Source organism: Fundulus heteroclitus, unplaced genomic scaffold (genome assembly GCF_011125445.2).
Source record: "Fundulus heteroclitus isolate FHET01 unplaced genomic scaffold, MU-UCD_Fhet_4.1 scaffold_285, whole genome shotgun sequence".
In the NCBI taxonomy this organism is placed as follows: Eukaryota; Metazoa; Chordata; class Actinopteri; order Cyprinodontiformes; family Fundulidae; genus Fundulus; species Fundulus heteroclitus.
In genome coordinates this window covers 67,450-79,953 of record NW_023396695.1, presented here as the reverse complement: position 1 = coordinate 79,953, position 12,504 = coordinate 67,450, and the positions used below count along the sequence as shown (strand labels likewise).

The 12,504-nt window shown below is 46.6% G+C and overlaps 1 protein-coding gene across 1 annotated transcript in view; it reads left to right on the top strand.

The window, feature by feature from the left end:
* LOC118559443 (histone-lysine N-methyltransferase 2C-like) overlaps positions 1–12,504 on the top strand; it is a 46,759-nt gene that overhangs the window by 16,978 nt on the left and 17,277 nt on the right. The window contains exons 14-18 of the mRNA XM_036130164.1: positions 1,902–2,009; positions 3,004–3,705; positions 5,877–6,122; positions 6,195–6,374; positions 12,320–12,481. Of these exons, the coding sequence (XP_035986057.1) occupies positions 1,902–2,009; positions 3,004–3,705; positions 5,877–6,122; positions 6,195–6,374; positions 12,320–12,481 (1,398 nt within the window). The remainder of the gene's footprint in view (positions 1–1,901; positions 2,010–3,003; positions 3,706–5,876; positions 6,123–6,194; positions 6,375–12,319; positions 12,482–12,504) is intronic.

Sequence of the window (12,504 nt, the reverse complement as noted above, 5' to 3'; positions counted from 1 at the left end):
ACCTTTTAATTATAAAAGACTGACGAATGAAGACGAGGATGTCCCCACAACCAACATGAACATTGTGCAGCTTAGGTCACGTGTGTATGCCTCATCCAGGTATAAGCAGAGTTACTAGGTTAGTGACTGACGGTCCTGTCAGGCTGAGATCTGTTGGTTCTTGATGAAAACATGCAGAGAATCCATGTGTGACTTCAGAAATGTAAAAGCTCACGTCTGCTTCCTGCAGCCTGAAGGAGAAGTCTGGCAGTCTGCATTGGGACACAGTGTCCGCACGGACACCTGCAGCTCAAATAAAGTAGCTGAAGAACCCGTCACAGGTCACTGGACATTTATTACTAAAGAAAATCAATATGAACTGAAAGATTACATCAAGGAAACAACGAGTCAGCAACTAATACACCTACACAGTCCAAACGACTTTAAGTGTACAGAAAAAAAAATCTGTTAGCCGCACTGTATGCTAACCTATGTAGCATGCTAGAAGTGCTCTTTAAATGACCGGAATAGATATTATTTAAAGTAAACCCACAAATTGTACATTACAAATGCTAATCTGTTCCCAACTCTGTGGTTAGGCGCGTTGTTTTGTCCGCCCCGACAGTCCTGGTTGTCTGAATCTGAATCCGAAGAGTTCACTCAGGACATCCAGCGGTTGGTTCAGGTTCATATCGGTAGGGTTGTACGTCCTTTGGATTCACGAAACCTCCTGGCATAAAATAGAAATGCTGCTTCTTCCATTTCTACAATTAAATTGTCACAGATTACGTTATGAACTCCGCCCCCCAGATCACCCACTTAAGCTACTTAAGTTTTAGATCAGAAAACTAGTCACTGCAATGTTGTGTAGATGTAACTAAATAACATACCTGGGATGTCAATTTCTTGAGATTTGATTTCAGTTCACCTTTAATCATTAAGCAAAGCTTCTCTGTGTTCTACAACCTGCTGGATTTACTTCACTCTGTTGGTACGTTTTCATAACAAAGCAGTTTAGGAGAATTACTCCAAGTTCACTGCCCTGCACACGCAGGAATGGTCGCAGTCCCATTTCTGCACAGCCAATCAGAGCCAGACGTTCCTCCTGGCTCTGATTGGCTGCTTCTGACCGGGAGCGCTGGATATCTGCAGATGGCAGCAGGACCACTAGGAAGCGCCAGAGGATCTGGAACTTTATCTGGCTCATGTTTTACTGTCAGGACTTAGTTTTCATAAAGTAAAATAAAATAATATTATTTATACCTGCTGCAGCCTGTAGGTTATAGTCACATCTCTCACCTGTAACATTTAAGTGTTTTTAATTGGTGGCCTAGTGGTTAGAGCAGCGAGCTTGCACTCAGAGAAGGATGCAAGTACCCGGTTTGATCTCCACTGCCTGCACTCTGGGTCCCTGAGCAAGACCCTCAACACCAGATTGCTCCCTGGGTGCTGCACATGGCAGCCCACTGCTCCCCAAGGGGATGGGTTAAAAGCAGAGAACACATTTAGTTATAATGTATGTTTCAATGACAATAAAGATGATTTTACTATTACTATTTATGTTTTATACCCTGTAGTAAATAATCTTAACAATACCGTTTGTAAATGTGACGACTTGTTTGCACATTAAGCTGTTTCTCATCCTCGCAAGACAAGAGATTAACAATTTCTGTGTATTTCTTTCTAGAAAAATGTATTTTAAATGAAACTAAATGTTTTGGTCTGTCTTGTGGAGAAAACTCCAGGGTAAATACTTTAAATCTCCAGAACAGGATTTTATAGGTAAAAGTGGTTGAAGGATTTCTCTTCATGCTGCACAATTTCCTTACCTTATAAAAGCTTTTTCTTTGGGTTACTAAACAGAGTTAAAGGTTGTATTTGGAGCATTGACAGCGCTGCTCCTCTCTGCGGCTCTTCTGCAGGTTAAGTTTGACGACAACAACCCGTTCAGCGAAGGTTTCCTTGAGCGCGAGAAGCGGGAGCGCTTGAGAGAGCAGCAGGAGCGGCAGAGACTTCAGCTGATGCAAGAGGTAGAGCATCACCTGCGCCAGACAGCAGTCATTCACACCTGTTCAGATAAACTCTGCTAAACCAAGCAAGCTGGTGTTCCTCAGGGACACCTCCCAGGCCCACTTTGGTTTTTAACCGTTTTTATCGATGGTTTGGGGTGTAAGATCAGACATTTTATAATCTGGCAGCATTTGTTGCTTTGTTGTCTCTGGGGACAATAAAGTATTCATTTATCATCTATCTAGTATCGCCTTGTACCTCAGTGCTGGTTCTGTTGGACCTCAAAGGTAACGGAAAAGTGATCAGATAGGGCAACATCAGTTACATTAACTTTAGAAATCTTTAGACCTTTAGTGATGATCAAGTCTAAAATATGTCCCTGTTTGTGTATTGGCTGTTTAACATGTAAAGACTCAGTAGCAGCGTGAGTCAGAGCAGGTGTAGTCCAGATTGTAACCATGATGTGAAGCAGTTAATTTCACTATTTGCACAGGAATTGCTTCATTTGTTGCACATGCTCAGTATGATCAGTAGATGCCTGATTCAGGCGGACGTTTTGCTTTGTGTTTATTAGCTAGCTGGCCCTGATCTGTCACCGTGCTCTCCATGGTGGCTCTGTAGAAGGTCACCAGCAGCTTCCTGAGCACTCTCAGCAAGTGGAGAAGAAACCCCGGACAACAAGTTCCACAAAGCTAACCTGTCAGAGGAGCCGAGGGGCTCTTTAGCAAAGGACAGACAGGGTAACACTAGTTATCCTGCAGGAGAACCTGAGGGACTCTTCCTTCAAGCTGCAGCCTTCTAGGAACGTCTAGTTTTACATAATCCACCAGAACTTATTTGGAATCACTTCCTCCCTGCCTACCACATTCTGCCTGGTGCTCTTGTGCATTTCTATTCTGCAGATCGATCAGGTCGTGGAAAACGGGTCCAGCTGGCCCGAGCTGCTCAAAACAAGCCTTCTTTGTTTTGTTGTTTGAACGTCATTTCATGGTTTCTGTGCTGGTTTGCTCTCAGGTGGAGCGTCAGCGCACCCTGCAGCAGAGTCTGGACCAACAGGACCTCCTCGGCTCTGGAGCAGCTGGGACACGCGTCGCACAGCTGCGAGGACCGATTCCTGCTGGACCAGCACCAGTCGCCAGCGAGGACGGTGTGGCCGAGATGCCCTTCTGCACTTCTGAGCCTGGACTGGATTTCCGTCAATCGTCTCCGGGCTCCAGACATCCACCGAAGGTCCAGGGGCCTGCAGGAGGACCGTACATGGCTCAGGCGAGCCTCCATCAGGGCTACGCACCAGGAGCGCTGCACCTCGCAGCTTCTGCCGCTGCAGTGGAGAGAGGCAGGGATGGAGCTGCACCCACGCTCCAGTCCAGGCCGAGGCTGCTGGGACACGGGCATCCTGCAGGGATAGGTCCTCACCTCTTTGGACACGATTCCTCCTCATCTGGAGGCGCCGCCTCCCTCCTCCCCCTCAGCTCTGACAGCGGTCCTGAAGACAAACCAAAGAACAGCAGAGCAGCCAATAGAGCCGAACCTCTGTCACCACACTCTGACATCACAGCCCCGCCCACTCCGGCTGTCTCAGAGTCCTGTTCCACGCCCACCCACCAATCAGACGTCCCCTTGGACCTAGAGAGGCAGCAATCAGCGAGCTCTGCATCCCAGCAGAGAGCCAACTTCCTGGGCATGGAGGTCCAGAGAGGCCCCCTGGAGGTCAAGGTCAGTCATCTCCTGCCCCCGCTGGGCATGGCTGGGTAGGAGCATCATTCAGGGCTGGGAGTAATATTCTCCTTCATCATGATAGTGTTTCAACAAACTGACCACTAAAAAGCCAAGAATAAGTGAAATAAAGCAGATTAACTGACGGTGCTGCTGGAAATCTGGTCTAGAAATGAAAGTGAGACAAAGTTTGTCTTTCAGTGAGGAAATCAGCAATGATGATGGAAGCACACAAGAAGATATCCAGTAACAGAAATAACAAAATAAAGCAAAGCTGTAAAATCAGGAAAAATGGCAAAATGTGATTCTAATGTAACCCAGGCTTTCCCTCTTCAAACCTGCAGCTGGTGGAAGACAATTTTCTTTTGGGTGAAGGTGGGATGTGTTCTGTGCAGAAGAGGAACTGGACTCTTAGTTGGCGCGTTTATTTCGTCCACCTTACAGGCAGTAAACACACTGTCAGCATTCAAACATTTTCTTTTTTTTTTACAAAATAATCAAACATCACAAATACAAAAATTTAATTTGTATTTAACTGGCAAACTGACCAAACAGAAATGGCTCCGTATATTAATGTAAAGTATATTTTACACCGGGCTAGCAGAGCTGCTGCTTACCTTACAGGCAGTAAACACACTGTAAGGAAAACAGCGTTCCCACTACGGTGTCCCCAGCAGGACAAACATGTTAGAACTGCGGTAGTGCCAGGAATTACAGAAAACAGCACCCCCTTTTGTAACATTTATGCACTGCTTTACACTAATAATGCACAAACTGCTAAAACAAGGAATATTTAACTGTATTTGTAGGGAATCTAGTCCTGGTTCTGAAGTCTAGCAGCAGCAGGGAGGATGACTCTCTATTCTCCACCAAGAGCCGCTCCCCTCCTCCAGGCTTTCTATTAAATCCCAGCAGGGTGGGGCGGTTCTGGTTCAGGGCGGTTCTGGGTCAGGGCTGTTCCGGGTCAGGGCGGTTCTGGTTCAGGGCGGTTCTGGTTCAGGGCGGTTCTGGTTCAGGGCGGTTCTGGGTCAGGGCTGTTCCGGGTCAGGGCGGTTCTGGTTCAGGGCGGTTCTGGGTCAGGGCTGTTCCGGGTCAGGGCGGTTCTGGTTCAGGGCGGTTCTGGGTCAGGGCGGTTCTGGTTCAGGGCGGTTCTGGGTCAGGGCGGTTCTGGTTCAGGGCTGTTCCGGGTCAGGGCGGTTCTGGTTCAGGGCGGTTCTGGGTCAGGGCGGTTCTGGTTCAGGGCGGTTCTGGGTCAGGGCTGTTCTGGGTCAGGGCGGTTCTGGTTCAGGGCGGTTCTGGTTCAGGGCGGTTCCGGTTCAGGGCGGTTCTGGGTCAGGGCTGTTCTGGGTCAGGGCGGTTCTGGGTCAGGGCGGTTCTGGTTCAGGCGGCTCTGGGTCAGGGCGGTTCCGGTTCAGGGCGGTTCTGGTTCAGGGCTGTTCTGGGTCAGGCGGCTCTGGGTCAGGCGGCTCTGGGTCAGGGCGGTTCAGGTTCAGGCGGCTCTGGGTCAGGGCGGTTCCGGTTCAGGGCGGTTCTGGTTCAGGGCTGTTCTGGGTCAGGGCGGTTCTGGGTCAGGGCGGTTCTGGGTCAGGGCGGTTCTGGGTCAGGGCGGTTCTGGTTCAGGCGGCTCTGGGTCAGGGCGGTTCCGGTTCAGGGCGGTTCTGGTTCAGGGCTGTTCTGGGTCAGGCGGTTCTGGGTCAGGGCGGTTCTGGGTCAGGGCGGTTCTGGGTCAGGGCGGTTCTGGGTCAGGCGGCTCTGGGTCAGGGCGGTTCCGGTTCAGGGCGGTTCTGGTTCAGGGCTGTTCTGGGTCAGGCGGCTCTGGGTCAGGCGGCTCTGGGTCAGGCCGGCTCTGGGTCTGGGCGGTTCTGGTTCAGGCGGCTCTGGGTCAGGGCGGTTCCGGTTCAGGGCGGTTCTGGGTCAGGGCGGTTCTGGTTCAGGCGGCTCTGGGTCAGGGCGGTTCCGGTTCAGGGCGGTTCTGGTTCCGGGCTGTTCCGGGTCAGGCGGCTCTGGTTCAGGGCAGTTCTGGTTCAGGGCGGTTCTGGGTCAGGGGTTCTGGTTCAGGGCGGTTCTGGTTCAGGGCGGTTCTTGTTTCGGGGCGGTTCTGGTTCAGGGGTTCTGGGGTTCTGGGCCGAACCGGGTCAGGAATGTTGAAACGATGCTGTTCCCTCCTGCAGGAGGAGCACAGGGAGGCGCTGTCCTGTCGGGGCGTCCCTGTGAAGATGGAGGAGGCTGGGGGCGACCGGCTGTCCTCCCCCGCCCCTCAGGGGGGGGATGGAGGGAAGGAGCTGCTCAGACACCTGCTGAGGGACCGGACGCCTCCTGCAGCCTCGCCTACCGGACGCCAGCTGTCCGGTGACGGCCTGCGGTCGGAGGAGGAGGAGGAGGAGGAGGAGGAAGGAGCAGGTTACCATGGCAGCGTGGTGAGTGCTCAGCTCCGCCACGTCCTCTGAGTGTCCTCTGAATCTGGCGCTGAGCGTCTCCGTGTCCTCCAGGTGGCGCTGATGGACGGCGCTGGTCCAAAGAAGATCCAGCGCAGCAAGAGACCGACCCGGCCCGACAAAGACAGAGCTCCACCCAAGCCCAAGAGGAGGAAGAGGGAGGAGCAGGAGGAGGAGGAAGAGGAGAAGATTCTGCACTCCTCCTCCGACTCGCTGATGACCCAGCTGAGACAGGTAGAGCCCCGCCTCCTCACCTTTGATCTAAAATGTCTCCCTGTGAGGAGCGCTATCCACCGGGGACTATTGCTGAGGGCGGAGGGACCTTAGCTGGAGGAGTGAATGAAAAACCATCTACCCTCATGGCCTTCATCTTCAGACGCTCATGGAGCCCATCCTGGGGGTGGACATGAGTTATGAGCCCAGTCCTGGCTTTGACCCGGTCTGGGCTACGACGTGGGCTACGTTGAACCAAAAAATAAAATAATTAAATGTGGTCTATTAAATATAAGGTCTCTCCCTCCAAAGACTTTGTTAGTTAATGATTTCTGATAATCAGATTGATTGATTTTGTCTCACAGAAACCTGGCTACAAGAGGACTACGTTAGTATAAATGAGTCAACTCCCTCCAATTGTTCAAATTTCCACATTCCCAGATCTGTGGGAAGAGGAGGAGGAGTGGCAACTATCTTTCAGTCTGATTTATTAATTAGTCCCAGGCCAATTAATAACTACAGTTCTTTTGAACATTTAACCCTCAGTTTCCCTCATCCAAACTGCAAAGCAATAAAACCTCTTCTGTTTGTTGTTTTGTATCGTCCACCAGACCCTTACACTCAGTTTTTGGATGAGTTGTCAGATTTCTTATCTGATTTGGTGATAAACACTGACAAGGTTATTATAGTGGGTGATTTTAACATTCATGTTGACACTGAATGTGATAACCTTAGTGTAGCCTTTAAAACTATCCTAGATTCAATTGGTTTTGTTCAAAATGTGCATAAACCGACACACTCTTGGCTTCATACTTTAGACCTTGTGCTGACATATGGCATTGATTGTGAAGAATTAACAGTACTTCCTCACAACCCTGTCCTGTCTGATCATTTTTAATAACATTTGAGTTTAATCTGAATTATCCACCCCCAAAAGAGGGTTCCATTATAGTAGATCTTTATCGGATAATGCTGTATCAAAACTTAAAGAGTCTGTCCCCCTTTTTAATATCCTCAGTATTGCAGAAATGCCCTGTAGATGGCAGCAATGTTGTTTCTTCCTATTCACAAATCGACACCTTTGCTAACAATCTGACTTCATCATTGCGTTCTGCATTAGACAATGTAGCTCCCTTGAAAAAGAAGGTGATTATTCACAGGAAGTTGGCTCCCTGGTTTAATTCAGAGCTGCGTTCCTTGAAGCACAATGTTAGGAAATTGGAGGGAAAATGGCACTCTACACACCAAGAGGAATCCTACCTAATCTGGAGGGACAGTCTATTGTTGTATAACAAGACCCTTCGCAGAGTTAGAGCAGCATATTTTTCATCATTAATTGAGGAGAATAAAAATAATCCTAGATTTCTCTTCAGTACAGTTGCCAAACTTACCCAGTCACAACTCTGTTGATCCATCCATTCCCTTAGCTCAGTACTTCTCAAATAGTGGGGCGCGCCCCCTGGCGGGGGAGGGGGGGGGGGGGGTGTGACCCTGGGGAACAGGCTTTTTTTTTTTTGCCCGTACTAGTATAAAGTGTAATTGCGCATCCACTACAGTAGGTGGCAGTGGCGCTCTCATTGTTTCTTTTGTCATGTTTGTGACAGTGCAACATTTTACGGCTTACAAGACAACAGGTTTGCCTTGGTTAGCAGTGTTGAGTCAACAGAAAGCTCTGACTGCATTCTGTCTATAGCCTTCGTTATTGAACATAACAACCCCCAACATGAAAAAGTTTTTAACAGGGATGAACAGGAAAGCGGAGAGAGACAAAGATAATGAGACAAAAGAAAGCCACCCGAAAGCTAAAACGAGGAAATACGACGAAGCGTATTTAGCGCTTGGCTTCACTGTAGCTACAGTTGGAGAAGAGGAAAGACCGCTGTGTTTGGTGTGTCTAAGAATGCTCGCAGTGGACAGCATGAAGCCAAATAAATTAGCGCGTCACTTAAATACGTTACACCCCAATCACACCGATAAGCCGTTAGAGTTTTTTCAGCAAAAACGTGCTGAATATTGCCAACAGTCATCCCGCTTTGTGAAGGCTACTTCGGTAAACCACAGAGCGCTGTTAGCATCATATAAGGTGGCGCACCAAATTGCACAGTGCAAAAAGCCCCACACCATAGCAGGGGAGCTGATACTGCCTGCAGCAATAGACATGGTCTCTGTCATGCTAGACGACGCCAGTGCAGCAAAACTAAAAACTATCCCTGTGTCCAATGACACTGTCGCCAGGCGTATAGATGACATTGCTAACGATCTTCAAGAACAGCTGGTAGATAAAGTCAAAGACAAACGTTTTGCCCTACAATTTGATGAAGCAACTGACAGCAACGAAGACTGTCTGTTTATTGCTTATGTACGTTTTGACTTGTCAAACTCCCTGTGTGAGGATCTACTTTTTTGTAAATATGTCAGAGACAGAGCCACAACTGAAGAGCTATTCAAAATTCTGGACTCCTTTTTGACTGAGAATGGGCTAAAGTGGGAGAACTGCATTGGTGTTTGCAGTGATGGTGCACAAACCATGGCAGGGAAGAGAAAAGGACACTCATCAAGACAGCCTCACCTCATGCTGAGTGGACACACTGTATCATACACAGAGAAGCCCTTGCATTCAGGCAACTTTCCCCTTAATTAAGTGAGGTTATGACTGACGTCATAAGTGTAGTTTATTTTATAAAGACCAAACCACTAAAAACAAGAGTCTTCTCTGCCATCTGTGAGGAGATGGGAGCTGAACATCAAGCTGGGCTCTATCACAGTGAAGCAAGGTGGTTGTCACGAGGAAAAGTTTTGTCCCAAGTTTTTGAGCTCAGAGAGCAAATTAGAGTGTTTTTGGAGTGACATATTTGGAAAGCTAAATGAACTAAATCTACAGCTTCAATGGAAAGATAAACACCTCCCTCAGGTCACAGACAAGATTAGCTCTTTCACGCGAAAGCTTGCAATGTGGGGCAGGCAACTTGATGAAGGAAACAACGATTAATTGTGATTAATCAGTGATTCCACACATTAGGCAGCATATTTCTTCACTGATGGGATTCTCTAAAAAGTACTTTCCTGAAAACAGTTCCCAGTATGACTGGGTGAGAGACCCTTTCAGTGCACCAGCTCCAACTGGTTTCAGCTCTGCAGAATAGGAGCAGTTCATTGACATGACGTCTGACTCCACATTGAGACTGAGGTTCACATCACAAACACTCAGTGCATTCTGGCTGAGTGTAGAGAGGCAGTATCCACTCTTAGGGGAGAAAGCTATAAGCATTCTGCTTCCTTTTGCAACATCTTACCTTTGTGAGATTGGCTTCTCTGCTGTTGCTGCACTAAAGACCAAGTACAGGTCCCAGCTAAACATTGAGCAGGAGCTGAGAGTTGCACTATCATGCTTCGAACCTCGCTTTGAAAAGCTGTGCACTGCAAAACGTGCTCATTGTAGCCATTAAACCTGACTTCCTCCTCATTTTGATAAAAAATGAAAGAAAAAATTAGCACAAATTGTTTAATTCATTTTGGTTTTGTAGGTTCAAGTGTTTTATATATCGTGCTCCTGAGTTAATGTTGCTGAACTGAATATAAATTAGTTATTTTTTTTAGTTTTTGAAGATTATTAGTTATTATAATTATTAAATAATATTTATTGATTTGATTTAATTTTGCAATGGTGCAATTAGTTGGTCAATCATGTTTACAGTTTAAACAAGGATTTATAAATTTTTTATTTCAGGCATTGATGCACTTAAAATCTTTTCTATTGCAGACTTAAAACACGATTTAATAAAGTTACTCTGTAAGTTTGACCATATGTCTTTCTTTTTTTCTTTAATGTTAATAAGGATAAAATGTTATGCAGAGATGGATAGTCATGGTGGGGAGTGGGGGGCGCGAATAGTTTTCTTCTTGCTGGGGGGGGGCATAACAGAAAATAATTGAGAAGCACTGCCTTAGCTCTAAGCAGTAATGATTTTATGGGATTCTTCATAAATAAAATTGATTCCATTAAAAATAAAATAATTGGCATCCTCCCAAACATGATTACCTCGTCGTCAGTAAGTGAGGCAGCGTTGGAGGAATCTTTAGAACCTGCGCAGTGTTTGAACTGTTTAAAAGCAGTAGAGCTTTCTGAGCTATCTAAAATTTTAGCTTCATCTAAACCTTCTACCTGTATGTTAGACCCAATCCCAACCAAGTTGTTTAAGGAGGTATTCCCTTTGATCAGTGGTCCTATTTTAGACATGATTAATCTATCCTTGTTAAATGGATATGTACCACAGGCTTTTAAAGTAGCTGTTATTAAACCTTTACTTAAGAAACCTTCTCTTGATCAAGATGAGTTAGTAAACTACAGACCTATATCTAATCTTCATTTCTTATCTAAAATTCTTGAGAAAGTAGTTGCTAATCAACTCTGTGAACATTTACAAAGTAATGACCTACTTGAGGAGTTTCAGTCAGGCTTCAGAGCTCATCATAGCACTGAAACAGCTCTGGTGAAGGTCACCAATGATATTCTCATGGCCTCAGATAATGGACTTGTGTCTATACTTGTCCTGTTAGATCTCAGTGCTGCATTTGATACAGTTGATCACAATATTCTCCTACAAAGACTTGAGCATACTGTAGGGATTAAGGGGAAAGCATTAGGCTGGTTTAAATCTTATCTGTTGGACAGATTCCAGTTTGTTCATGTTAATAATAAATCTTCCTCAAACTCTAGGGTCACCTGTGGAGTACCACAGGTGCTCCACAGGTGACCCTAGAGTATATATTTATCCATAAATCCTGATGAATCCAATCAGTTACTTCGACTGCAGTCATGTCTTGATGACATCAAAAGCTGGATGACTTTAAATTTCCTGCATTTAAATTCTGACAAGACAGAAGTTGTAATCTTTGGACCAGAGTCTTCAAAAAATAAACTTCTTAATCAATCACTTAATCTGGGTGGCATTAACTTGGCCTCTGGTAATAAAGTAAAAAATCTTGGTGTTATTTTTGACCAAGACATGTCATTTAAATCCCATATTAAACAGGTTTCCAGAGTTTCCTTTTTTCACCTCAGGAATATCGCCAAAATTAGAAACATTCTGTCCAGGAGTGATGCTGAAAAACTGGTCCATGCATTTGTTACTTCAAGGCTGGACTATTGTAATTCTTTACTATCAGGAAGTCCACAAAATGCAGTTCAAAGTCTTCAGCTGATCCAAAATGCTGCAGCAAGAGTTCTGATGAAAATCAACCAGAGGGATCATATTTCTCCTGTTTTAGCTTCCCTTCATTGGCTTCCTGTTAAATCAAGAATAGAATTTAAAATTCTTCTTCTAACGTATAAAGCCCTTAATAATCAATGTGAGCTTCTGTGCTTTCTGTGTCTCTGCTCTGTCTTCTCTAAGCCCCAGTGGGTGGAGGCAGATGAGCGTTCACACTGAGCCTGGTTCTGGTTCTGCTGGAGGTTCTCCTCCCTGTTAAAGGGGAGTTTTCCTCTCCACTGTCGCTTCATGCTTGCTCAGTATGAGGGATTGCTGCAAAGCCATCAACAATGCAGACGACTCTCCCTGTGGCTCTACGCTTCTCCAGGAGTGAATGCTGCTTGTCGGGACTTTGAAGCAATCAACTGGGTTCCCTGATATAGGAAATTTATGACCAATCTGTATAATATGATTGAATTTGACTTTGTAAAGTGCCTCGAGATGACATGTTACATGAATTGGCGCTATATAAATAAAATTGAATTGAGTTAAATTGGGCGGTTCTGGGTCGGTTCTGCTGGTGGACCTGAGTTATGAACCCAGTCCTGGCTTTGACCCGGTTGAGCTCAGTTCTTTGGCCGTTTCTCGCCCGCCTTGTCTGTTCAGGGTGTATAGTTTCTAGGCAAGGTGTGGCGCCCCCTGCAGGGCGGTAGGGGAAACACTGGTTTGTGTAACAGGAAAATGTAAACCCATCTACCTTCATGGCTGCATCCTCAGATGTCGGTGCTGCCGCTCATGGAGCCCATCCTGGCGGTGGACCTGAGCCTTTTCCCTCCCTATGGCAACCTGTCTCTGGGTAGAGACTCCCGGCTGAGGGGCTCCTTTGGCAGCGCCTCCTTGGACGGCGTCTCGGACTTCTACTCCCAGCTCATCTACAAGGTACGGCTGCGGCACGCTGACTC